The following is a 27710-nucleotide window of genomic DNA, read 5'->3' as shown; positions in this document are numbered from 1 at the left end:
TTTCTAGGCTGATGGGCTTGGCTGCGGGTCAGCCAGGTGTGAGGATGCCCTGTCCACCCTCTCCCCCAACCTGATGGCGCTGACTCCGGTGATGAGAGCTGAGGAAGGAGGCTCATGGCAGCCGATCGGTCAGGAGGCCTTCCAGAGCCTGCAGAATGCACAGAGGGGGCAGCTGCCCCTTTCTCCTTCAGACAATCAAAGGACTTCAAAGATCGGGTTATCAGCTCCCAGGTAGCAGACATTTGTGTCTTTTTCTGCAGGGTTTTGGGAAAACAAGGCTTAGAAGGCCTGATCCCCGTTAACCAGTGGGGTTGTAATGCCCTCACCTGAGGGACCCAGCACTTAGCAACATTTCTGAGGCACGATGTAGCACAGCACTGAGAAGGCACGAATAAACCCCAAACCCTAGCACACATTTATCCAGTTTGTGAAGCGGATTAATAGAATAACCAATAAAACATGTATAAAAGCTTTAATTAAATCTGATGAAATAAAACTTCATGTTTTATTTATGGACACTCCCAACATGTAAAGGATTCGGGGACACATTCATTTTTACTGCCATTTTGTCCTCATATCTATAATTAAATCCAGGCGGCAGTTCTGGCCCAAAGCAATGCGGCATTTTAAAGCTGGCCCTGGACTTGCCCTCCCCCCCCATCTGCTTTTCATTATAATTACCATCCCAACAGGAAGGAGGCTTATGGTAAAACAAAACACAATAATCAAACAAACAAACAAAAAACAAACAACCCCTCCCTAGGGTGTTCCCATTGTGTTTCAGGAGGCCAGGCTGAAGGAGCATTTCAGGCAGGTGGGCGGTTTTCTCCAGTTCCAGTTTTATTCTGTACCAAGGGCACAATCCCTTCATTTTACTTTTGACATTTAAAAAAAAAAAAAAAGGACTTCATGAAACAAGACAAAATAACTTATGATTATACGAAACATAACTGTGACAAATCACAAAACTATACATATTAATAGAAAAAAAGTGTACCTAATTCTTTAAAAGATTTATGACAATAAGCACCAGATGTGCCCCGAAAGAAAAATCGGCCCCATATCCAGTATGATATATGCAGTTCATTTCTCTACGTGAGTGTATAGCCATGTACAAGAGTCTGTGTGATTTATGGAAACCAGATTTCCACTTTCCCCCCCAAAGTGCTTTATGTCAGCAACATTACACAGGATGGTCTTCTGTCTGTACACAATAAATCTCGTCTTTTTTACATTCGCCATTTCTCCAATGACTGGTTTTTGGTGTTTTTTTTTTTTTTCTTTTGCTTTATCCATTGCAAGAAAAAAAGAAAGAAAAAGAAAAAAAGTAACCGCAGAAATCCCACACCACCAACAAAAAGTGCCATTCCAAAATGCTGCTAGAACACATCACAAACAGTCAAATAAAATACCAAATAATTAAACTGGACATTTACAGTCACTATTCCCGATACTTCAAGGTGACTTGAGGATCAAGGTTCTTGGGCGGGGGAGCTGGCCCTTTACCTCTGCTCTAACCTAGGAACGTGCCTGACAGCAGGGAATTTAAAAACAACACAACACCACCAACACTCCACTCTATCAGTGGGTCCTCTGAAGGCCTTCTGTCTGCTTTTGAATCACCTATGCAACCTGGGGGAAATGGGGTTTAGTGAAGGGAGACACCCCAGAGGACCAGTGCAATCCTTAATAATGTTTAGCAGCTGATGGGCGGCTAAATTACAGCTGACATTTTGAGGCGGTCCCTTTAGGGAATTAAGACGATGCTGCAAATGAAATGTCTCTCGATAGACTGATTTTTTTTTTTTTTTTTTTTTACTGTAATGGGATAATTGGCTTTGGGCTGTGTGTATTTTCGCAAGCACCAGTTTTGTTTTTTGTTGTTGTTGTTTTGTTTTTTTCAAAAAGGGGGAATGACAATCTCTCCTAGGATGTTTTTGAAAATGGCTGGTTATATACCAAGTAGAAAAGGGCCAGGAAATGGAAGGGAATTAATTTTTTGAAGCTTCTACTTTCACTACTGCACACACGATGATGGCATCTCTGAACCCTGTGCCATGTGAAAGCCAGCAAGGGACTCATCGGAAGGTCGGGTGAGATTCTGGAAGCGAACACAGCCCGCGCCATCTCCAAGGAACCTGAACGTGTCAGGCCCTGAGAGCTGAGCTCAGAGCCGCAGCCACCAGGAAACACCGACAGCCACGTGAGGGGACACGAGCTTGCAGGCCGCACTGGGCCCCGCTTCCCGCGCACTCCCTCTGCTCACACCAGTGCCCTCCGGGCCGGTCTCCATTCCTGCTGAGGAAGGAGGCCCTGCAGGTGCAGCTCCCCCGCAACGCCCCAAAAGCAGCAGTGAGGGGAGAGAGGGGCGGGGCTGCCGGAGGCCAGGGTCAGACCGACACTGGGGCAGAACATCTCCCCCAGCCAGAGAGGAAGTGACATCCAGAATGCCTGAGGCTTCACGCGATACAAAGCCACAAGGCAGGGCTCCCGCCACTGCAGTAAACCCCTGGCTCTTCATCTTTTTCCTCCTCATCACACAAAATAGGAAGTACATTCTGAGCTCCTCAGAGACGCGTCCCTATTTAAGGCCCAGCACGTTCGCTGTCTAAGGCTACGGGAACTCGCCTCCCTTTCCAGGGGGGACACAGGATACACGAGGGTCGGCAACATTAGCATGCCCGTGTCCTGGTTTAGACCAAGGGGCAGAACCCACCGAGTCTGCAAGGACGCTGGCAGCCCACCTGCAGACTGGGAAGCCTGGGAGCCTTCCCTCGCAAAGCAGAGTAGGAGTTTTGTAAAGCAAGTGACCTCCCTCCTGTGCAGCAGGACGCCTGCACGGTGGCCTTTCTCAGATCAGAGCTCAGGAGTCCGAGGGAGTGGACTGACCGCGGGTCCTGGAAAAGCGGCCCCCAGGTGTGGCTCGTCAGTCCCCTCACTCTGTGGCACGCGGGGATCAGGTCCAGCCGTGCAGCCCGACTGCAACGACTTGCCTCTCGGGAGACAAAGGGTCCCCAGATCCCAAGTGTGACACCGCGCCGGTGAACCCTCCCTGGAGACTGTAATGATCTCAGGGGGGAAAAGAGCACTGTTTGATTTTACGAGAGGAAAGAAAATGAAATGTGACAGTCCTGGAGTATCAGGCTTTACCCCGTGTCTTTGGGGTTTGCCTACTTTTTAGGGCCTACGGGTCAGACTTTAGATCTTTTTAAGAGCTTTGTAAACACATCCCAGAAAGCGGCTCCCTACTCAGGGTTGCTATCAAACGACCAAGCGCTCTGGGAACATTCCAGGCCCTCGAATGAGAGTTTCAGGAAAAAAGTGAACGTCTGCTTACCTTCCCTGAACTTTCCCTCTACCTGCCTCAGGGCGACCTTGCGAGGGCTGATCAGGCGAGGGCGGGTGGGCATGACTGAAGGCAGACGGGCAGGAGGTGAGAATAATGAGGAGGAGAGGACAGTGCGGGGGAGGGACAGACAGACGGGTGAGCAGGTGTCCGAAAGGAGGTGAGCAGAAGCTGTGCGCAATCACTGGACATCGGGCACCTCTAGTCTGGTTTTCTGAGAGAACCCAAGATCTCAGCTCGGGGGGCCCTGCTCTCCCATCTTCTACAGAGGACGACTCGGCACAGCGCCCAGCGGAGGCAATGGCACAAGCAGTCGAGCGATCTTTTCCGTGGAACGAGGTCTTCGAGGTGGAGTCCCTTTCTGCTCCAGCCCCGGGGAGGGGGCTGGGCTCAGCCCGTGTCCCTCAGGTGGCTTTTGTGAAGTAGGAAACTACTGTCCCAGGTGGGGCCAGGACCAGCGACAGCGGTGGCAAAATGGACGTGACTGGGGTGATTACAAGAATTCTTTGTATCCAAAGAACAGACCACTATATATATATATATATAATTTTTTTTTCCTTTAAAGGTAGACGTAAATAACAAGTCTTTAAAAATAAAAGAACGAAGATAAGTTGCTGGAATATAAAAAAGTTGTAGTGCCTTTCAAAGGACTGTGCTTCACAGAACCTTCTTATTTTGCTTTTGGAGAAATATTGCAAAGCAGTTGGTTAGCACGGGCATGGTGAGAGGAGAGGCGGCCGCTCCTGGGGCTGCCAGGCTGGGGCCGGGGCCAGGAGCCGGGGCTGCTCCAGGAGCCGAGCCCACGCTGTGCTTTGGCGGCAGGTTTCCCTCGGTGCCTGGTTTCGCGGGAGCCAGCGGGGATGGTGAGCGGTGGGGGAGCAGTTCACTGTGCTTCTGGCAATCTGGCTTGTCCTTCCCTATCTGGAGTCTGGGCAAGGGTGGTCCCCAGACTGTGTGGACACACGCATCATTTCACTGGTGTCCTCTGAGCCGACAGCCGGCAGCCAGAGGCGTCCGGGCGAGCGACTCTCGATTCCCTTTGAGAAGACAGTCCTGCTGGTCACCAGCAGGCCCAGAGAGAAGGCGCAGCAGCGGCACACATTCCTGCGACGCCCGGCCCCGACCCGCCCTGCCTTCCAGAGGCACAGCTGTGAGTCTGCAGCCTCCGCCACGGGGAGGACATGCTCCCCACGCAGTCCACGAGGGCGGGAAAGGAACAGGCGACAAGCGACACAAAGGTTCTGGATGCCAGCGGGGGCGGAGGCCAGGCGAGCGTTTAGCCTTCCGTATAGACAGAGGAGAGCTGGCTAGGACAGCGGTCCACCGCGCTGATCTGCAGGAACGTGGCGTCTTCGGGCCCGCTGCGAAGGGACTCCCCGAAGAGGCTCGAGGACGCCGAGGGCAGGTCATACACTGGAAGAGAAGGAACAGGAAGTTCAGCGGCGCATGCGTGCGCACGTGGCGCATGCGCGCTCGTGTCCGCCGGCGCCTGCGCGGGGAGGGAGGCGGCCTGGCCGGCGGGAGGGCCAGAACGCGCCTTGGCACGAAACGCAGGCTGAGCAGAGGTGAAGTGTTGTCGGCCAGGGCAAGGAGGGCCTCAAAAAGGAGACGATGTTGAAGGTGAGTCATAAAGATGGGATTTTCACAGATGGAGAGGTAGGGAAAGAACGTTCTAAAAGGAGGAAACGGTGCAAAGACGGGGGTGGGGGTGGGGCGGCCCGGGCAGGTTCCGGGGCGGCAGGTGTCAGCAGACGCGTGAGGGCGGCAGCCTTTAGTGCTTCGGCCGCTGGAGACCATCTAAAGCGTTCAAGGAGGAAGGGGGCCTCGTTTGTGGTTCCCTTTGGGAAGGCCGTGCTCGGCGCGGCGCGGTCCAAGCGGGGCGGGACGGTGCACAGAGCTGTCCCGGGGAACTTGCTGGAAGGCTGGGGCTGTTGCCACAGTCCGGGGGGGACACCGCGGCGCCCCGCCCCTGGGCGGTGGGCGTGGCGCTGGAGAGGAACCTGAAGAGGAGACACCTCCCAGGGGTACAGTCAAGAGGACGGGGTGCGGCCCTGTGCCGGGCTGAGCCGTTTCCAGGCCGGACACGGCCACCCCACCCGTCTCACCTGCGAGTCTGGCGGAGTTTCTAGTCTCTGACAGCAACCCACCTGCAATGCCCGAGTGAGCGGAGAAGGCTCTGTGGAACACATCAAAGCCAGCCTGCCCCATGGGCGTGGGGGCCAGGCAGTCCTCGAAGGAAGGCGCCCCGCCGCAGGGGCTGCTGGGCAGCACGGTTCTCTGGGAGTCGGGGTACTGGGGCGGGCAGAATGTCTGCAGCTGCCCGTAAAATCCTGCAATGCAAGCACGGCCGTGAGTTCCCGCAGAGCCTAAGCCCCCAGTATCGCCCGGAGGTCGCCAGACCCCCACTCAGCCTGGCTTCAAGGTGACAAGATGCCTTCCCCTCTTAAGCCCACCTGTGAAATCTTTGCAGCGAGCATCTGAAATGCACCATTTGAGCAGAAGGCTCTTCTACCTTCAGGGGCAGGCAAAGCTTGTTGGCTTCTGACATTTTTATCTCCTGCTCCAGGAAGGGCAGCTGAAGGGCTTCTGACCTTCCCCACACGCTCTCAAGAGTCCTGGCGACTGCAAGTCTGACCTGCAGAGAACATGCTTGCCCCATCCTTCCCACCAGGTTTTGAGGTCTATCTTAACTTCCTTTATATTCTGTTCCGCTTTTCACATTTGGTAAAACCTGAAATACGCTCTTAACAAGGCCAACCCGGGGGGAAAAAAAAAGCCAACATAGATCTATCTATCCCTCTGTCCTTCTAACAGATAAGTTCATACACATTTATATCCTTCTGATTGTTTTGAACAAGTACAAAATGGGGTGTGCTCTATTATTATTGCTGAACTTTGCAGTAATTGGGACAACTGGAGGTGAGGATATCATGTAATGAAGAAATATGAGGAAAGGCTGCTTAATATCTGAAAATAATCATCAACGTTCTGCTGATTTTGTTTCATTGATCTCTTTCAATGTTTTTTCTTATGTGACGGAGGTTTCCTGGGGGGCTTTTGTGGTCCTTTTCCATAAGCCCTCTACACCTTCCAAGATACTTTACCTTTTCCTTCTTTTTCCTGGTCTCATGACACATTTAAGTCAATGGATTGTTTTCCTAGAGTATAATACGCTTTTACAAATCTAATAATGAAATCTTCACTTGATACTTTATTGAAGGGAGAGCTGCAGCTCACCATGTCTGTTTGCTCAACTGCAAAGCGTGACGGTCTGTTTCACTGGCTACTGTGAAGATTAAGGGATAAAAGAGACCATATATAACATTTTAAGATTCTTCAAAGCATCAGTTATTAAGGATATCACTACTCCGGGTAGCAAAAAAAAAAAAAAACAAAAAAACAAAAAAACGTAAGGATTAGTAGAGACTGTGACCCATGGCTCATATTGATGGTTCATAATGATGGAGAACATAGTACTAATTCATGGACTGTGGCTCCCTAGTCCTATGTGCCTTACTCCACTAGAACTGCACCTTCTTCTTAATGATCAGTAGGTAGGGAAGGTGTTATCTGGGTCCTTTTTAGCTCTCTTGAAGTATAACCAGGGCACACCGACATATCCAGCCTACTGTGCTCATCACCTTTCTCATTTCTGGCTAGTGTTCTCAAGATGGCCTGTATAAACGTTCACATCACCCTTGGCCAGGAAGCCTGTACTGTGGCTGCTGGGGACATCGCCAAAGCATGTGTGCAGTAACTGCTCCAAAGGAGACAGTCTGGCTCTCTAGGAGCTTGTGATCCAAGACGGAGGGACCCATGAGGAATTATGCATGGAGCACTCTCGCAGAAAATGAAATAATATCCTTTCAAAGCAGACCGTAGAATACTTTATAAAGAATCTGGAGAAAAGTGCACGTAAGGTTTGGGGGGAAGATTAAAAGCATGTATAGCAGTATAGACTAGAAAAATACTTGGGAGCATACCATGTCAAGGCAAGAGAAGAAAGAATGGGAAACCATTGGCCCTTCTCTGTTGGATCCCCAAAGGGTTCTGTGTGATCTTGACAGACAGATGGAAAAAGGACCCAACCAGACCACCTGAAGACACAGATAACTGATCAACCAATATGGACCAACTCAAGCCTGTAGCCAACAAAGAAATACAATCAAGACAATAATACAATACCACATTCTACCTATCACATTAGCAGAGATTTCAGGAAATCATTCGCGGTGCTGGTGTGAGAATGACAAAGTCACTTCTGTACAGTGTTGCAAGACACTGTGAGAGGCAATCTTCTTGAAAAACCACTGGACACCTGTATCTAGAGCCTGAAAGGTGTTCACATTCATACCCCTGAACCTGGGGATTTTACTTCTGAGGAGGTATTCTCAGGGTCTATTCCAAAGAACAGAAGAAATTCTCTATGGACATGGTCATGACTGTGCTAGTTGTTAGAACAGAAAACCAAAGAGCTAAATGGGCAACCGTAAGGGAACGGTTCAGCAGAGTTGTACATTTACATGATGGGAATATTAAGTAGGCACTAAAACATCTACAAGGAGTTTTTTACAGCATGGAAAGACCATTATATAAGGTTCAGAAGAAAACAAAAACATGCAAAACTGAATATAGAGACTGGGCACAGACAAAAAAAAAAAAAAGTTTCTTTTTTTAGAGAAGGGGAGAAAGAGAAAAAACACAGGAGTGGTGGGAAGGGGGAGAGGGAGAGAGAGAGTACGGAGGGACAGAAGGGGTGGGAGAGAGAGAATCTTAAGCAGGCTTCCAGCATGGAGCTTGTGTGGGGCTTGATCTCAAGACCCTGAGATCACCACCTAAGCCAAAATCAAAAGTCGGATGCCAGGCCAATTGAGCTGCCCAGGCACCCTGGCAAGACAACCTTTCTATGGTTGTCTTTAGGCTGTTTTTTTGATTTTATATTTGTCTGAGTTTGAATAGAGGTGAAGATCATGCTGGAGCCAGACTTCCTAAGTTCAAGTCCTAGCTTAACTACTTACCCACTGTGTAACCTTACTGAATTACTTAGCCTCTTGGTGTCTATCTCCTAATAGGTGAAATGGGGCTAAAAGTAGTACTTATACTTCATGGAGTTATTATGAAGATTAAATGAGTTAATATTTACATATTTTAGAATATGATTTGATAATATAATTATATAGTTAATACTTACCTATTTTATTTTATATAATACATGTGTTTGTTAAATAAAATTAAAGTGACATTTTTAATAACCTGTCCTCAAAAACTAAAAAACCTCTAGTTATTAAGAGAAATAAAATTTTCAAAAGGGCAATAAGTAAGTTCTTCCATCATAACCCAGTGTGAGAATGGACACAGCAGCAGGCATGAGGCACACACCCACTTCCCAGGCAAAATTCTCTGGAACATTCTTGTCCCTGTGGGGGCCAGAGCTGTATGTATCTTGCCCCTATTGGTTCCTAGATCCTGCACTAATCGATGCGTATCTTGGTTTCTTCACTTACCTCGTGTAGCAACAATTATGAGTGGTTTGAAGGAACCTGGGATGGGTGGTTTCGTGGTGTGGGAGGTTCCCTGGACTGGTCTTGAATTTGGGTACCTGGTGGCCAGGCACAAATACCAGGAGGAAAACATGACCATGAACCACCATGGTTGGTTTATTAGAACATAATGTCTCCTCACTGAGGAGAAGAGACGACATTTGCTATTTCTATCACTCTGCTGGCTCAGATCAGATTCGTCACCCATCAATTCCCCGACAGCATTCCTCAGAGTGCTGTTACCCTTCCAAGAAGAGAAGCCACTTCTCACTGAACTCCCACAACTCCCCAAATAGGGACGTTAATCATTCAGGTATGTCAGGTACACGCATAGAGACCTTCTTGGCTTTTTGTGAAAACCATTTCTCTCTCTTCTCTTCTGCTTCTAAGAGGGCAGGAATGTTACCTGGTTTCAACCTCCATCAGTGTTCTTATGTGAAGAACACTGTGTGTAAGTACAGAAGGTCTGTCATGACACCAGGTGCCATCCCCTAGACTTCCCCTCCACCTGGATCAGTGTGAGAAGGCAGAGTGGACTATAATTCTTGCCCGCCACTGTGTTGGCTGACACAAGAAGCGGCTGAAACCAGAAAGGGCCCGCGAGCACGTTGGATCACTCTCACAGCCAACTCTGGGAAAGAAAATCCTCTTTATTAAATCCCTCCCTCCCAGAAGCCAGGCACTGGAGATGCCAAGTGTACTGGTGTGAATGGCTGTGGTCAAATCAAAGGGCTTTAACAGACCCTCTTCCCAGTGCGATTTCCATAAAACTAAGGAAATTTTTAAAAATTCCACTAGGGTCTTGCCACACACACAACTCCCCAGAAGGCTTAACCCATTTTCCAATGAATGGCTCCTGTATTTCAGCTGTTGGATTTCTTGTAGTGAATTTGGATGAAACTCTACCTCTCGACCAAAAGCAAAATGAGGCAAGATGTTAGCACATTTTGTGGGCGTAATGCGTAAGAGTGATGGCAAGGTCAGCTAATCTGTCAGTCGGTCCGTCCGTCCATCCGTCGGTAATGATCAGGGGATGACCAAGGTGCTGTTGGGGAAACCAAGAAACAGGATAATACCTTGTCCTCAAGGACTGGCAATGCAGTTGGAGCAAGAGCACACAGTTACAACAGCGTAAGGACACACACAGACCTCCACGTGGGCAATAATTCCTTTGGCTGTCACCTTCCATTATAAAACCACCCCTCCCCCATTTTACACATCCTTCTGCCTCCAAAAATGGCAGGGGTGGGGGAGGGAAGAATCTACAGATAACACTGGGTCTACCCAGACTGCAGGGTCATTCCTCCTCTTGTCAATTTTGGGAATTTTTTTTCCCTTCTAAAACCACACCTGTTTTATTATATGTATATTTTTAAAAAAAGTTTGGGAATTAATTGTACCACCCAGAACATGTAGAATAGTATAAACAAAGAAGGGAAAAACTTTTTTTTTTATCTCCACATTCAGATAGGGCCAGATCCATTATCAGAACTGGAATGTTCTATGTATTGCCAGGTCTTCTGTTTTCCCCCGTAACGTTCTATATGCTCTTCACGCATCATTGACCTTCATTCTTAAAGAAACCTTCCTGTCTTGTCCCATGGGGTCACTGATCCTCTGTGACCACGGGTTCGATCAGGAGTCCACAGTCACTCCTGCTGCTGGGCTCCCCCCAAGCTGGTGTGGGTCTCCTTCCCGAAGTGGAAGGGGGTGGGGGACATCCGAGGAGAAAGGAACTTGACTGTGGTAGCAGAAGCGTGTTCTCTAGGGCGGCACTGCCCCACAGAACTCTCTTCGATGAGGGAGACGCTCGCTGTCTCCGTCTGTCTGTCTTGCTGTTGGTACAGGAGCTGCGTGTGTGTCTGAACCTTCGTGGTGCAGCTGGTGCAGTGGAGGGATGGGTTCTTTCACTTTAATTCATTTTAATTGATTAAAACTTAAGTAGCCACGTGGGGCTCATGGCTCCTGTCCTGGACAATGGGCTCTTGGGCCGTCTGCCTTCCCAGCCTTAGCAGACCTTGTTTCAGAAATATTTCTGGCTAAATTCCTGAAGGAAAAACACATGACCCACCATGAAGGGCTTAAATAAAAGCAGACAACGATTCTTAGACTCATGGCCTCCAAGATAGGAAATATATTAGACTCTTGGTTACATTTATCTTTTCCTTAAAAATCTACCACTCCAATCTTGGTGGAGAAAACCAGAATATATCTACATCAGTAAGCAAACAACAGTCACCCAGCTTGCAACCCTCCAGAGGGCTGATGAGTGACCACTGGGAGCATTTCAGCACTCCTGAAGGAGCGAGCCATGTTCCCTTCTGGAAGCAGGAGAAGGAAAAGGAAACAAGTCGCACACTTTCTGTGGGCTGCGGGCCTAGCTTGCTGGGCTCCTGGGAGGGGGACAAGCCCAGTCCTGTCTCCAGCGGCCCTACCACATGATGGTGGAGTCCAGTCCAACACCATGGTTTGACCCAACTGTTCGTCCCCGTGGACTGGAAGAAGCCTACACCTTGTCAGCATTGTGTTGGGGGCCTGTGTGCTCCCTGCGTCTGCTGAGGTAGCAGACGGCTTTGCAAAACAGAATTCTCATTTTCCTTTAACATGAGGCTGGGAACCACCACGGAGCTCTGGGCACCAGGAAAAGCGCTGGATGGACAGTGTGGCAGAATCAAAGACTGCCCTGTGTCTGTGGTGAGCTCTGCCCGGACCACGATGACAGCTTAGAGAGGCAGGCAGCCTGCAGGGGAGCCCTTCACAGGCAACAGCGTGCTCCCCCAGAACTACTTCCCCAGCCAGGTATGGCCTGAGCAGGCTTGGCAGAGTCCTTTGTGAGTCTTCTCGAAAACCATGCCAAAGGCCATCATTTTCCAGCCTCCTTGATCCCTTCAGATGGGAAAACCCTTCCACTTCTGTGTGACCCGGGGAGAGCTTTTCAGCAGTCAGGCCGAGCAAGGCCAAGGTAAGCCACGGCCAGGCCTCAGGAGCCAGCTGCTTCCTTGACCTTCCAGAAGGAACATGGATTACTGTGTGTTCTTGCCCCGTTGCTGTATTTTTGTAAAGTGAGGGGCTCACAGTACCTGCTTGGTCAGCAGATGAAAGTAGTTAAGGGTGCAGGTTCAAGAGGACTGACAGAGAAGACCTACGGGAAGCGCGGAGCATACGCCTGGCGCACATCTCGTGCTCTCCAAATGCTCCTTTTTCCTTTTCTTCTAGGAGCACAGGCATTTCCAGTTCTATACTTTTATTCACTCAACGACTATCTACTAAGCACCCAAGTGCTGGAGACACACGGTGGATAAGACACAATGAGTACCTTCTGGAGCTGATGTTTTATTTTTTATTTGAAATATTTTATTTATTTGTCAGAGAGAGAGAGCGAGCGAGCACAAGCAGGGGGAGTGGCAGGCAGAGGGAGAAGCAGGCTCCCCACTGAGTAGAGAGCCTGATGCAGGACTCGATCCCAGGTCTCTGGAATCATGACCTGAGCCGAAGTCAGCAGACGCTTAACTGACTGAGCCACCCAGGCGTCCCTGGAGTATATTGATATTTTAGTGAGAAAGAAAGAGAAACATGTACATGAGAAACCTGGGAATATGGTTTTATACCCTACATGACATATAAAGGACATTTTCTTTCAGGGACCTATCGAGTCCGACTCTGCTGCAGCACATGTTCAAGGCAGGAGGAGGGAAAGGCAACAGACGAGAGAGCGGTTGGCTGCTGACAGCAGTTCCCTCTGTTGGCCCTGGCTCGTGGTGGCGGGTACAGCGGGGAGGCATCCGCCCCGCAGCTCTGCTGAGGACCAGCCCCGACAAACTCTTTTCCCACCAGCCGCTCTGATCCCCTGGTGCCCGGGGGGACACGCAGATACCAGAGGCGCAGGAAGAACTGGCTGTGCCCAGCTTTTCGGTGGTACAGTTGTTTGCTAGCCAAATGGAAGGAAGGATATATATTTATGAGCTTTATGACTCTAATTATTTTTCCACAGAGACTATAATTTTGTGGGTTACTTTAGGAAATGTAGAGGGTTGGGGCCTTTTTTTTTTTTTTTTTTTTTTGGCCTCTGTCCTATAATTGCTGCACAAGCAGGGGCCTGGGTGAACCTAGGTGATGAACAGGGCAGGGGGCAACCCATTCAGAGAGCCCAGGGACAGACAGAGTAGACACACGACACTGCTCCCCTAATTTCTCCTTCTCCAACACTTATGGCTCTTTGCACTGATTCCTTCCTACTCTCTGGGGATCCTGGAGCTGCCCCCATGAATACCTTCTGTAAGCCCCGGCACAAGCTCACTAGGGGAAGAGAGGAAGACACAGGTCAGCCTCTGCTAACGCCCCCGAAGGACACCAGCATATGGTCTTTGGCACTTGACTTCAGGGCAGACTCCACGCACTCCAGCCTTACTCAGAGGTAGGCCTGGTGAATCACACGCTTACTAAGCACACGATGCCTTTGTATGAGAAAACCTGCAGGATTTCTTCTTAGGGGCCTCCTAATAGTCCTGCCTTGCAAGCAGACGATTCAAACAACTATTCCCATTGCAGAGACAGAGAGATGGAAGCAGAGATCGGCTCCGTTCCCTGCCTCTGCAACCAGCACTGGGCTTAGACGACACCATACAAAGGAAAGTGGAAAACTCGCATGACCGTTTTAATATTGCCAAACGTCAGATTTTTGAAATCATTCAAGGACCTAGCCTTTATCTTAGAACAAATGGACAGAAGAACTAAAATAGCCCACTACATAAGTTCCTGCTGGTTCGGAGCATTCTCCTTCACAGTCCCCTTGTTGGGCATTTTTGTGGAACACTCTGGTTGGTGTTACGCTAACCGCTCAGGGAATTCTGTCAGAAGGAAGGAAAGGGACTAATATTTATTTAGTCCAAGTCAGGCACCGTCCTACATGTTTCATACAGAAAATCTTCATCCTTACAACAACTTTTGAGGTAAGCGGTTTTGTCCCCAGTTTATAGACAAAGAAGCAGAGAAGTTAAAATCACGTACCCAAATCCTCAGAGCTACCCAGGGTCAGAGCTAGGACTCAAACCCTGGTTTGTTTGGTGACAGAGTTCATACAGAGTCCTAGGGCTTGAGCTCATGGACCAAATCATTTTAAACACAGTTTTCCATTTCTGTTGAGGTCCCTTACGGTCAAGATCAGAGGCAATTTACTGACATTGGACCAGTATTTCATAATGTACTAGCACTTTCATTAGGGAGAAAAGCATTGAATTAATGAAAAGAAATCAATAAAATCACCTAACTGCTAAAAAATTCTAAAAACCCTCAAAAGTAGAAACGGGCATTTTAGACATTTGCTTTGGCCAGTTTTCTGATTTAGCCACTAGTTTATTTCTGTCCCTTGCACGAACAACTTGGATCTGGGTTTGAATCCTGGATGACCCATTAAGCAACGCTGTTAATTTAGCCAGTTTGGACAAATTATTTTCCTGCTTGAGCCTCATTATCTTTTAAAATAACACCTATTTTATAAGGTTATGGAAAGCACTATCCATGCATGTGTTTAAAAAGCATATATCATATTCTGTGGCAGGTAGGAGGCCCTGCGTAAATAGAACAATTATTATGGCCATGACACGAGCTCAGAAGTATTTCTAGATTCTGTATAATGTGCACGCAATTCCTCAGCAATGTTTTCCTCTCATAACCCACCACCCTCAAGTACAACATGATACTGCTTTTAAAAGTGCAATCTCCACAATTCGCTTGTCCTTGTTTGGCTCCTGGTCACGGCCAACACCACCCTCCAGGTCTTCATCTAGCAAGAACTCTATTCAGACTCCTCCCTAGAGGCTGTGGAGACACGGGCTCTTCATTTTGATACAGAGTCTATAAACGGGGAAGCTGCAGGGACGGCTCACAGACTGTGTGAGGAAGACAGATTTTTCTCTGGGCTGAGAACTGAACCAGCTTGCACAGCGCTCAAGCTATTTACGACTGACATTTAAGCATCTACTGTACTGAGAAAGAGGAAAATAATGGAAATAATAACCCTTACAGTTCCACGTGGACCCATTCCTCTTGAAGGAGACCGGTGACGGTGGCTCAGAAATCAACCACCGGAGCAACTGCCCGATCCCCTTGCCCTCGGGCAGGGGGGCTGCCGCACGAGCCCACCTGGATCCAAGAAGGGCGCCATTTTCATCGGGAGCATCTGCGGCCGGGTGGTGGGCCACAGTGAGACGCGAGCGACAGTCAGTGCTCTCCTCGGCTTGTGCCCCTCGGAGCCCCTCGGCGGGCTTCACGAGCTGCTGAGGCATTTGGTACCATGAGCCTCACTCTTGCCCTTGGCCTTGTTTCCAGGGCCAGGCTGGGGGAGAGGGAGAGGGTCTGCTAGCATGTCTGCAAAGGGTCCCACAAGGGGCTGGGAGTGGGCAGGGCCTGCTACTGACACGGACAAAAGGGAAACGCGGCACAGCAGAGCGAGAGGGAGGGCAGGCGTACAACACTCCTGGTTCAGAGATGTAATCCATTTTCATTTAAATATCCTCAACCCACCCAAACCCCGACCGTGTGGTGGCCTGTGGCTTCCAAATTCTCAAAGCGGTAAGCTGCCAAAGTAAACTAATTGCAATGTGTCTTAGTAATTGCCACGTGTGGGTATCGGCACTTATAGTAAAATGGTTCAGTGAATCCTGACGGTGATAATGAAATACTTGGAAATGACATAAAATAAAAACACTCAAAACCAGAAGACCCAAAGAGCCTGAAATGGGTCAGAAAGCCTGGCTTTACTGCCTACCGGCTGTGTGGCCTTGAGGAAAGCACAGCCTCTCTGAGCCTCTGAGTCCCCACATCTAACAGGGGGATGATTATACTCACGGGGCAGCATAATCTTCATGGCGGGAAGGGAAAGCAGCAGAGCTAGTGAACAGATGGGGTTCACAGCCCCGTCGCTCACCCCAACACCCGCCTGTGACTCAAACATCCCGGACACGTGCGAGGCCCAGAACAGAGGGTTCGGGATCTGGCCATTCTGGATCTGACGGTTGTGTGAGGTGACATCATACTGAAGTGGCCACTGCTTGGGGTTGGTAAGGAGGAGCTGGGAATTTCTCTCTGAGCAGGCTCCACCACTGAGTGGGATCACGTGGGTCACATGCAAATACTTGGCAAATGGTAAAGCCCACGGCAGACTCCGGCCCCTGCTGCCTGATCACAAGCCTGGTGCCGTTAGTCCTCCTTCCTTCCCTGAGTCCAGAGCTGTGCCTGACCAAGATGAGGACAGCTCTCTGCCCCACAAAGCTCACGCCAGCTCACTCGGGGCTATTTGGGCGTGGAGCAGAACAAGGAATGAAGGACAAAGAATGAAGATTTAATTCTGGGTGCCCTTGGCCTTCCAAGCAAGCTCTGCTGTAAGACAGATCTGGCAGGGAAGAGGAGCCCAGACAGAGATGAAATCTGGGCTTGCAGGAAAACAGTAGAGTAATATATGTCATTGGGTTTGAGATGGCACAGTGGATGTTCCATTTACAAAACCTTAAGGATGTCACTGGATTCCAGGATCCGTGTCACCCCGCACGGATGCGGGGCTGCGGCCCCTGCACTGGGATCTAGGAGAGCCATTCTGGTCTTGATAGTTTTCAGGTTGTCCTATATTTACAGAACTTCCTCAGGAAGTAAAGGAAGAAGGAAGCTGGAAAGTATTTACTTTCTCCACCACTGGCCAATTGCTTCTTTTGGATTCTCTCTGATTGGAGCAGCATGGCAAGGGCACACTGAGTCCTACACTTGGGGTCTAGGCCAGTGGCTCTGAGAGTGGGAGCTCCAGCATCAGCTCCAGCTCGGCTCTGGGCAGACTTAGCAAATCAGAAGGTCTGGGTGAATGGCCTGGAAACCTACATGTTGAACAAGGTATTTCTTACGCTAAAGACTGAGAGGTTCTAAGGACATCTTCAGAGCATTTTTTTTTCTAAAGATTTTATTTATTTATTTGACAGAGATCACAAGTAGGCAGAGAGGCAGGCAGAGAGAGAGGAGGAAGCAGGCTCCCTGAGGAGCAAAGAGCCCAATGTGGGGCTTGATTCCACGACCCTGGAATCATGACCTGAGCCACCCAGGTGCCCCCGAGCATTTTTAATCTTTAGAAAGTTTTCCAAATGAAAGACCAACAGGAAAACACAAATAGCTCTGATTTCATTTGAAATGGAGGAAGAGAGTGCTTCTGATGGGTCTCTCTTCTGCTCTGCTGCTCCCCAGCCTTTCTGCTGGACTCTGAAGATCGCAGGGATAAAGAAATGATGACCGTCCTCAAGTGACTTTAGATTATATTCTCAGCAGATATGGATTAAGCTGGACTCCTTCTCCACCCCAATGCCCTTCCTGCCCATTTAAGTTCTTGGTCAAGGTGAAATCATGGGACCTCATTTGCCAAGCCAAGAAGGCTTGGTCATACTGTGGGCCTCATAGTGAACTTGTGACCCCGACTTCTGTTGTCCAGCTGTAACCAGATCCCCAAATATATCTAGTACACTAACTAGGTGACTTCTGGCTTGTATGAAACCAAGTCTGTGATTATACAATTTTCCAGCACTCAAATCTAAGAGTGGGCAAGTTCCCAGCAACCAGATGGAAGGGGGTGACACGGATCCTGGAATCCAGTGACATCCTTAAGGTTTTGTAAATGGAACATCCACTGTGCCATCTCAAACCCAATGACATATATTACTCTACTGTTTTCCTGCAAGCCCAGATTTCATCTCAACTTAACATTCTAGACAGTAGATTTGGGGGAGGCCTAATTGTACACAACAGGAACCTTACCATGAGGGCCAACGTTCAGGAGATACACTCAAGCCAATGGCACCAGTGTGAGATGGGGCCCCCTTTTCGCCACGTGGGGGTGCTCTGATCGATGTATATAGTCTGCAGGGTCCTTCCTTTCTTGATTCACCTCATCCTGCTGTACACTTAAGTCCTAAACTTTAAGAATGTATTAAACATCTAAAAACTTGCCAGGTGCTACAAAGAATAAATAGGTGGGATGATTCCAGGCCTCCACATGGACTGTGAGGACTATTCTCTCACTGTTGAGTTCTAAGGTCTTGCTTGCCAAAAATCACTGCTTAGGTATAAGCCCAGGACAGGCAGGACTTGTGTCTGTTTTCTCTCCTGGTAGAGCCTTCACACCGCAAACGGAACCTGGAAAGTAACAGGAGCCACGCACTGGAGAATGGAGAATGAATGAGTGAGTGACACCCACAGCTAAAGCCTTGGGTGAAAATGCTGATCAGGAGAGGGACTGCAACTAAGTTCAAAGATTCTGATCTATGAGCCTTCTATACCATAGCCTATCGGCGTGACTTCCTGTTCTAACATGGATTTTTTTTTTTTTTTTTTTTTAATGCAGGAGGAAACAAAGATAATCAAGATATGATCAGCCTGGTCCAGGTGACCTGGAGAATTTTGCTGCTCCAAGCAACCCTTTTCTGTTGGGTGCCAGAGAGGCTACTGAACCTGAATGGGAAAAAGAGCGAGCAGAGAAATTAGGTAACTTGACCCAGTCACAGAACGCCCTGAGCTCTTTTAGGAAACTATTCCAAAAGGAATTTGATCAACTACTCTGAGTTCCATCTCTAAATCAGGGCAGAAATATATTTCCAACTCTCTTCACAAAATTATGATGAGAATTCAGGTATTCACCCAATAATATCTTGCTGATCAGTTCCATTATATTTACCAGGTACTGATAAAACTCATATACCTAGGAGTAATTTATAAAACCTACTTTGTAATATAAATGTAGGTACTCTCATTGACCTCACCGGTATTGATATAAACGATGCACCAGCCCAGATCGACAGGTACAAAAGACCCCGGGTAAGTACACGGCCAATTCAGATCTCTGGAATCATTTTGCCATAATGATGAGAAAATTTAAGAACTTGAAGAAGAAGTTGTGCTTTGGGATGTGTGATATGAGACTGGGTTTGGTGGGGGAATATAGTGGGTGAAGGGCTGGTGGTTACACTTAAATGATCTAGAAAAATGCCTGAGAGCTTTTACCGTGTGGCTGCATCTTAAAAGATCTAGTTCTTTAAGACCTTGCAAGAGAATGAAATGGAGAGTTTAGTCAGAACAATCTGGCTGGCGAGGGACATTTTCTATAATCAGTAAGGGCACTCACATTGTAAGTTAACCAACTAGAAATTCTAAGGAACTGGCTTTGTTTTGCAACATAGTCTGAGCCCAGATGATCTGAATGAACACAGATCAAGGCAGTTCTGTTGTTTCGTTGTTGTTGTTTTGTTTTGCTAACACAGTGGCTTCATTACTGGTCACCCATCTGTTCCTGATGTTGGGTGCCTCCCCCCTTTATTTTAAGGAAATGCCACCCATAGTTATTCACATTTTTTCTTCTAAGCCATCAACTGCTAATCACAACTACAAGGACAATTCCAACTAGAAATACAAGAATCACAAGACACAGATTGCCATTGATATGTTCAGCCTTCAAGAGTCCAACTAAGCAGCCTGTAAGACAGACATACAAGAAGATATTTATCTTGATTTGAAGTGCTCCATTCATTAGAGGCTAAACTTCATGAGTTTCAGATAGAAGACTGAACATTTGCTTCTGGAAAAAAAAAATGTCATCAATTCCCCCCAAAGAATGAAAAAGCACTAAATCTGTAATAATGTTCATCAACCACTTTTCTATAAATGTTTATAAGTTAGCTGACAGAGAAGTCACAATAGTCAATGAAATAGAAATTTTCTGGGTATTTCCCTTCTCTTCGATACATTTTTGGGTTCCAATTAGGAAAACAAAGTGTCATGCTGCAAGCAACACAGCCTGGCAAGGGGAAAGAGCTAGCAAAATGCTCAGTAAGTATGGTACCCGCCCAAGCAGCGGGTGCAGCACTCCAGCCCTGTTAATATCAATCTACCTTTAGAGCTCGATACTAACATGAAAGAGGCTGAATGACATTACTAACCAAAGGAAGATGTGAAACAACCTTGCTGCACATGCTGGCAGGACTAAAATGACTGACTGTGCCTAGGGCGGGTCATGGACACTCCGCTCTGTTGCTGAGTCTACACTGGCACGGTCTTCCTAAGGGATCAATGGCAGGACCTACCCAACTTTAAAATATGCATATCCGATAATCTGGCAATTTTTCTTCCAGAAATAATTCCTGAAGAAAGTCTACAAAGAGATACAGATGTGTGTGAGGGTGTTTGTGTAAGCACTCATGTGTGCATAGAGATTTAATATAGAATTAATAAAATCAAAGAAGTGTCTATCAGCAGGGGGATTATTTAAAAAATGACATGTTCCTGGAGGTACTACTATACATCTTTTCTTTTTTTAAAGAGGCTGATCTCTAGACCTTTACCTAGAAAGCAGAAGCATATATAAATTAAAAAAAAAAAGGTAAGTCATAAAATAAAATGCAGAATATGAGCTCATTTTTACAACAAGGCATGTGTGTATATATGTATATACATGTAAGTATATGTATGCACACACACACACACACACACACACATTTCATTTCTATAAACATCTAAAAAGTCACTAATAGTCTTGGGGCACCTGGGTGGCTCAGTTGGTTGAGTATCTGCCTTTAGCTCAGGTCACAATCCCAGGTCCCTCGGATTAAGCCCCACCATGGGCTCTTTGCTTGTAGGGGAGCCTGCTTCTCCCTCTCCTGCTCCCTTTGTGCTCGCACGCTCTCTCTCAAATAAATAAATAAAACCTTTTTTTAAAGTTATTAATAGTCTTAATTGTCATTACCTTTCATCAGTGCTGAAAACAACTTAAATTCTTTATAAGCCTAAGTACACTAAGCATTAAAAAAAAAAAACAGGTAAATTTTCCTTTTCTAATTAAAAAAATCAGTGAGAATTTTCAAACTGTGTTGTAAAGACTGTGCCACGAGTCCAATAGCCCAGATTTGATAGTAATCTGGCTTCCAACAGTTACTCTGGCATGCATGTGTTTGAGAGGCACATGGCGCACGTGAAGCTATGATACACACACACACACACACACACACACACACACACTGTAGTGGGGCAGTCTCACTGGGGACAATGAGAGAGAGAGAGAGAGCGCCCCCTTCCCTAGAAAGGCATATCCAGTGGTTGAGAGTACAGACTCTTGTCAGATGATCCTGCGTGTGCTCTCCAACTCCACCACCATTTGGAGCACAAGAAATCTAGGGTAAGTTACTGAACATTTCAGTGATTCAGGTTCCTCATCCGTAGCATGGGAGTAAACGATGTCTTCTTGATAGTGTTGTCATGTGATCAGTGAGAAAAGGCACTGCAGGCATTCACCACCCTGCCTGACGCAGAAGACATGAGATCGAGTGGTCAGTGGGAAACCACGGTCTCATGGACCACAGTCCCTATACTACCTGCAGAATTTTAGCCCCGGAAGGGACCTCATCATTAATACTTCCACACTTCCGGGGCACCTGGGTGGCTCATTGGGTTAAAGGCTCTGCCTTCGGCTCAGGTCATGAATCCAGGATCCTGGAATAGAGTCCCGCATCGGGCTCTCTGCTCTACGGGGAGCCTGCTTCCCCCTCTCTCTCTGCCTGCCTCTCTGCCTACTTGTGATCCCTATCTGTCAACTAAATAGATAAGCTCTTTAAAAAAAAAAATAGTTCCACACTTCCACATTTCACAAACAGAATTCCCAAGCAACTAAACACTTCCATGGTCCTGGGTCTATAGGCACCATCACGAAGGAGAACGAATGTGGGACTGGGGCCAGACTGTTCCTCAAACCAACTCAGACGTTCGCTAGGTGTGTGACCTGGGGCAGGGTGCTTCATCTTGCAGCCCTGCATGGAGGCCGGGTATGCTGGTAATTTTACTAATGTTATTTTGAGGATCTAACACCACCAGTGGGTGTATCCAGAGCACCCAGCATCTGGAACATGGAAGTAAAAATAACAACATGAACAACCAGGTCTAATTTACTGAGCATCTACTATGTATTGTCTCTCATTCTTATATCAACTCTGAAAGACAGGTGTTACTATCTCCCGAGTAAGAGCCAGGAAACTGCAATTCAGGGCACCGCATGACTTGTCAATAGGATTCCAATTCAGATCTGCCTCAGTCTAAATTCTTTTTATCTACTTTTTTCTTCTTTCTTTGGGGGGGCAGTTGGGGAGAGAGAAAGAATCTGAAACAGGCCCGTGGCCAGCATGGGGCCGGATATGGAACTCGATCTCATGACCCTGGGATCACAACCCAAATCAAGAGTTAGACGTCTCACTGGGAGCTACTCAGGCACCCTTCCTTTTTCTTTCTTCCTTCTTCTTCTTCTTTTTTTTTTTCTATAGTTCATTATTTCGCTCCCTGTATCATTCGGGCAAGTCACAATTTCCTCTTCTGATAATCTCTCCTGAGATAATATGACCAATTTAGGGGTATGTAAGCTAGTGGCTATGAAGCTTTGAAAAAAAAAACAATGCTTTAAAGTGTTCAGAAACAAGAAACTTTTATCTACAGGAATGCCTCAAACGCCTCTTCCCCTCGCTGCCACCGCTACGTGTTTCACTGTTGGACACTCGGCCCCAGGTGGGCAAAGAGTCAAGGGAAGGGATACTTGCTGCACTAAATTTCCCTCACTGTGTAAGGGGGTCGGGAGATCATCCTCCTTCCTCTAAGGAGAGGTCCCAGGCAGATGGAGCAAGTGCCCAGAGAACAGAGGGACCCGGGAAACTTGACTCCTAATCACGGTTTTGCCAAGGGCTGGCTCTACCGATCAGCCTAAGAGGCCATAAGCAAAAATCTCTCTTTCCTCCTCCCCAACACCCCCATCCTTTTAATCACTTGTGTTTATTCAATAAACTTTTATTAAGCACTTTCTACAGGAAAAACACTGCAGGAGCATACGGTTCCTGTCCCGAGGAACTTACCGTTTAGGGATGGTTAGTTGATCTAGTCATCTTAATATCCTTAAGGTTATATGGGTTTTAGCATGTGTGTGTGTGTGTGAGTAGATACTTAATTACACGTGTAGATTATTCACACTTCAGTCGTTTCCATAACCAATCGTTTCAACAGCTCTTCCGATGATGGTGACCAGCTCACCCCCTCCCACAGAACCCAGCACGCTGTGACTCCAACTACACCCCCTATACACACCTAAATTTAACTTTTGTTTAATAGAATTAGCACACTGTCAGAATTCATCAAGTACTAGTTATGTAAAACTGTTCTTGGGGTAATTTTGTAGTAATTAAGTATATAAGAGTAATTAAGAATTTCTGTGCATCTAATCATCAATCCCTAGTACTGTATACGCATTAATAACATCATGGCTGATAAGGAAAATTGGTCCTGATTAGGACGGCTGCTGCTAACACGGGAATGACACGAAGTGTGCTCTTGGGCTCATTCTCCTTGTAAGAATGTCACAACTTTCTCAGTGAAGATTATTATGCTCTGATTTACAACCAATCTTATTTGTCTTCCTGAGATTTCAAGAGGAAATTGTGACACATGCTTAAATTCTAAGCAATACAATTTCTAGACTTAACTACTTTATTATTTCACAACTTCACCTCTGCCGAAGTGACTACATTTCCTGTGGGACGGGTTTGTTTATTGTCTCTACAATTTGCCTTTAAAAAAAACAAAACAAAAAACCTTTAAACATTTAGCATAAGCCCCCAGAAATGACATCAGTCGTGTCTGTAACCCATAAGACACTTCTGGAAAGCACCCTTGCGCAATCCCTGTAAGTAAACAGAGGAACTCAGAGGAAGAAGCTGAGCGTGTGAGGGCCACCTCGTGCCATTTAAATATCAGTGCTCTGACATTCCTTTAGCTTGAAAGATGATTTGGCTGTTTGGTAGGACAAGGCCTTTCCAAAGCCTGTTGTTCTTGGGGGCCTGCTGGTGGCTGAAACCTTTTGTTTCCTGGTGCGGTCAGTTTGCACCGGGCGGTCCAACTTCCCACACCATCCCCAGGTGGGAAGACGCCACCGCTGTCTGTGAGCTGACTTGCCAGCCTCTACAGGGACTGTGGGCAGGACAGCTCTAAATCCTAAGAACTACAGGAGCCAGGACCCACTGGGAAGGCCCCCACGCCCCACGGCTGCTGTCTCGCTAGCAGACGGCCCAGGCTGGGGGGCAGCTCCCCGGGGTTCTCCTCAGGAAATCTGATGACTGACTCATGCATGATGGAAATCTGTGTGTTGGCTACTGACATCTCCAGAGGGTAGAAATAAGAGCAAGCCGTGAAAGCACAGAAATCTGAGACTCGGGGGCAAGGGGCGTCAAGGGGCAGAACCCTCAGAAAGCCTCTACCACTGATTTCCAAGAGGTAATCAGGGTGAGGGAACCTAAGAGATAGTTCCCTTCTGCAGATCAGGAAACCAGCTCGGGGAATGTTCGGCCGGCCCCGCGGAGTGCCTAGCCAATAAGCATTATGAACAGAACCGCGGTTTGGGTAAGCCTGGCAATGCCCTGAAATACCGTCCCTTGCAGGTGAAGGCAGCCACATGCCCACGTTCAGGGTCCACTTGTACTTCCTTCTTCTCCCTCCCCATGTCTGACACCAGGACGGGATCCGGAGAATGCCAGCACCTATATTGTCAACGGGGGGGTGGGAGCCACCCGTCACAGATGGCAAAGCAAAATGCCGGCCGGGGCCGGGCCATCGTGGGCTCCACGGCGGCCCCCCCACCCAGCACCGTCCCCCACTGGGTGTCTTGTCGTGGGAGAAGAGCGAGCCCGTACGCCGGGAGGGCTGCCCTAACAGAAATAAATCTGGAAAAGTCTTGTGCTCTGGACAGCATGGATTGTAAATGACAGGCTCTTTGGGGAAACTTGGGATCGGGACAGACCACTCAAAATGTGAGAAACCCTCTAGCTCTAGAAGGAACAACATAATCAAGAGGGGAATCTGGGCAGCCGGCTCCGTGTGGCTAGAGGCTCCTTGGTGGTTTGGAAACGCACACAGGTGTTGGCTGGAAGCGCTGGCTTGTGGGAACTGAGGTGACAGGTGCTAGGGCCACCTCTTGGGAAAGACCGTGATCTGCCCGTAGCCAAGGGCCACCCAAGGCCAAGTGTGCACTTCTCTGGGGAAGGAGCCCTTAGGGTCCTGCTCATTCCCAATTGTACTGAAGAGGCCCGAAGGGGCTCCCGCCTGTGTAGCAGCTGGGTCGAAGGCTCCTTTCACTTCCTTCTCTTGCTATCCCAGCTCCTCTCGCCTAGAAGAGATTGGGGGTGAATGAACACAGCTCCCCATTCTTCTGACATCATTCCTCTACTTAACCAGTGGCATCTGAGTGAACTAGACTGTGGGTTCAGTCACGGTTGTTTAGGTGTGGGTGTGGCAAAGGTGTGGTCCAAAATAATCCCAGCAGGTGGGATGCAAACCTCCCCACCTCTCCAATTCCATTCCTGGCAACAATGCCCTAGCTTACTTTCCGAAAATACCGGGTGGCTTCACGGTTCAGTGGGATTCTACTTGGCATGGTCCCAGCTCCCTCTACGAGCTGGTCTTGCTGGTTCCCAGCCTCCTCTATTTATCTTCAAAATCCTATTCAAGAGTCACCTCTAGAAACGCCTCTATGACACCTTCCCCTGAATAAACCAGATACCTCTTGATAGAATCATCATCATCATCATCATCATCATTATTATTGTACATATCCCTACGCTGATTCAATGACATTCATATTTCCTGACACCTTGTGGGAGACCAATAAACACTTGCTGAATTGAACTTGGCCTCTCCTTGATGGGTCCAGAAGGAGGAAGGTTGTGAAAATGCTGTTTTAGGAATTCCCATGGCATTCTAACAGCCTGGAATGAATAGGGCATTTAGAAAGAAATTTTCCATTAGTACCATAACAAAATGTACAAATATCAACTCTCAGGCAACTAATCCAGGCAAAATTCTGAAGCTTGCCCGGGCAAGAGAATGGTCCTAAAGAGAAAGAAAAGACTGAAGAACGGGCTTACATGATTGGAAAACACGGTTCCTATGTTTACATCTAAAATAAAAGACTAAAATGTACTTAGAAGTTGCCTTGGAGATGCCATCCAAACAGAGAGCCATAAATGCTATCAACATGCAGACACGGAGAGAGATGACACTTCACCTACCTCACTAATGAAGGCAGCACGAATGCATGAAGTCGATGCACAAACAACGAAACTGAGCTCTGGTCCTGGGTCACTCGCTAGGTGAGCGAACTCAAAAAAGCAGCACTAATAATCTTTTCAAAGTGTGTCTTTTCCAAAACACTCATTAATGTTGTAACAATGTATGGCAACAGATGGTGACTATAGTTAGCGCGGGTAGCACTGAGGAAGGGTACAGAATTGTCGGAGCACTACGGCATCCACCTGAAACAAACATTGTCAAGCATACTTTGATAGCAGATAAATACACACACACACACACAGAGCACACAAAGTCTAAGAGCTATATCCATCAATGCGGCAGTAGCAAAGTTCAGCAGGATGTCCGTCATTTTCTTCCTCATCTGGAAGACCAAGCCCTTTGAATTCTAACTTTCATGGCTCCGTGTAAGGCAACAGCATCTACATACCAGTGTATTTCTCCACGGAAAGATGGAAATACATATTGACTTTGGTGTGCCTTTGACTGAGAAACACGTAGATGAAGAACGTGGCTTGGAAACATGGACCTCTTGTTAAAGACGCCTGTGCCCTTTGGCAAGAAGCCAGCAATGCCTAGCTATTTTGTATTCTTCTGTGTCTCAGCTCCCATCTCTAAAAATACACTGATGACATTTTTCTCTGACCTCTACCTACCGCAGGGAATACAGAAAGGACGGGGGGTGACGGCGCTCATTAAAACCGTGAACTTCTTGGAAGACAGAACACTCCTTCATTGTGGCTCTAGTGTTAGCAACCCTAACAGAGTTCACAGGGTTTTAAAAATCTAGTTTTATTAGGGGATGAGGTTCTCCGTGACCAAGATGCTGGATGACGCCACCCAGCAAACGAGTCCAGCCAAAGCTGCCAAAAATTGCAACTCATTTCGAAGGTGTGTGTGCCTCCCCTTGCTCGCAGCACCGTATCACCCGCTTGACAAATATTAGATCAATTTGCTCTTTATTCTAAGGAGTAGTTGACGAGAAATGCTCGTGCCTAGCAAGTTCCAGGAAAACATTTTCAGACGAAATGCTTGGAGGATGAAGTAAGGCTGCATTTGGATGCCTACTCCTTCATTCTTAGCAGTGGCCCAGCGGTTAAAGAGTAGAAACTCCCTCTTCGAGCCCATCACAGCAGCCACTTGCCCATCTTCTAGAACAAAGTTATGATTTCCCAATTTGCATAACTATATCCTGATCTCTTCCAGAAAGTCTTGTCATATGTATTTATTTTTAAACTGCTGCTAGCAGTTTCTTATTGGCCATGGGAATTTTTAACAATTGAAGTGAAAAAAAAAATCAACAGTTTCAAGTTGACAATATATTCATTATTCAGCTACAAAAGAGAAATAATGGGGAGAAGAGTCTTTTGCCAGGAGGTAGGGTGAAATGATAAGGTAGATCTCATTTTCTGTGTCGTCTTGTTTTGGTTTGCATTTGTTGGATGAGACAGTGTCAATCATTTATTCAGTAAATATTTACTAAGTGCCTACTTTGCACCAAGAATGATGTGTGCCCTAAGGCTAGAAACATTATCCCCACTCTCAAAGAGTCCAAAAAAGAAAAGGGAGGGAGAAGAAGGAGAAGCATTAAATTAATTAAGCTCCTACTCTGTGCCATGTGCTTTTCTTGTGGACTCTTAGAACTACTGATGAGAGAAGGTATGAGATCCTCAGAAATTGTTTAGCGCCTCACAGTT

General features: G+C 47.5%; 1 protein-coding gene across 6 annotated transcripts in view; it reads right to left on the bottom strand.

Moving 5' to 3' along the window:
• Nucleotides 1–817: 817 nt before the first annotated feature.
• GLIS3 (GLIS family zinc finger 3) overlaps nt 818–27710 on the bottom strand; it is a 438156-nt gene continuing 411263 nt past the window's right edge. For all 6 annotated transcript variants that reach the window (XM_082694388.1, XM_082694389.1, XM_082694391.1 and 3 more), the window contains 2 exons: nt 5494–5676; nt 818–4759 (listed from right to left, as the gene is read on the bottom strand). In XM_082694388.1, coding sequence (XP_082550514.1) covers nt 4623–4759; nt 5494–5676 — 320 coding nt within the window. In that variant the 3' untranslated portion in view covers nt 818–4622. The remainder of the gene's footprint in view (nt 4760–5493; nt 5677–27710) is intronic.

The sequence above is a fragment of the Mustela nivalis genome (assembly GCF_964662115.1).
Source record: "Mustela nivalis genome assembly, chromosome: 13".
Taxonomy (NCBI): Eukaryota; Metazoa; Chordata; class Mammalia; order Carnivora; family Mustelidae; genus Mustela; species Mustela nivalis.
Note: the sequence above shows the minus strand (reverse complement) of the source record. Positions and strands in the feature narration are given on the sequence as shown.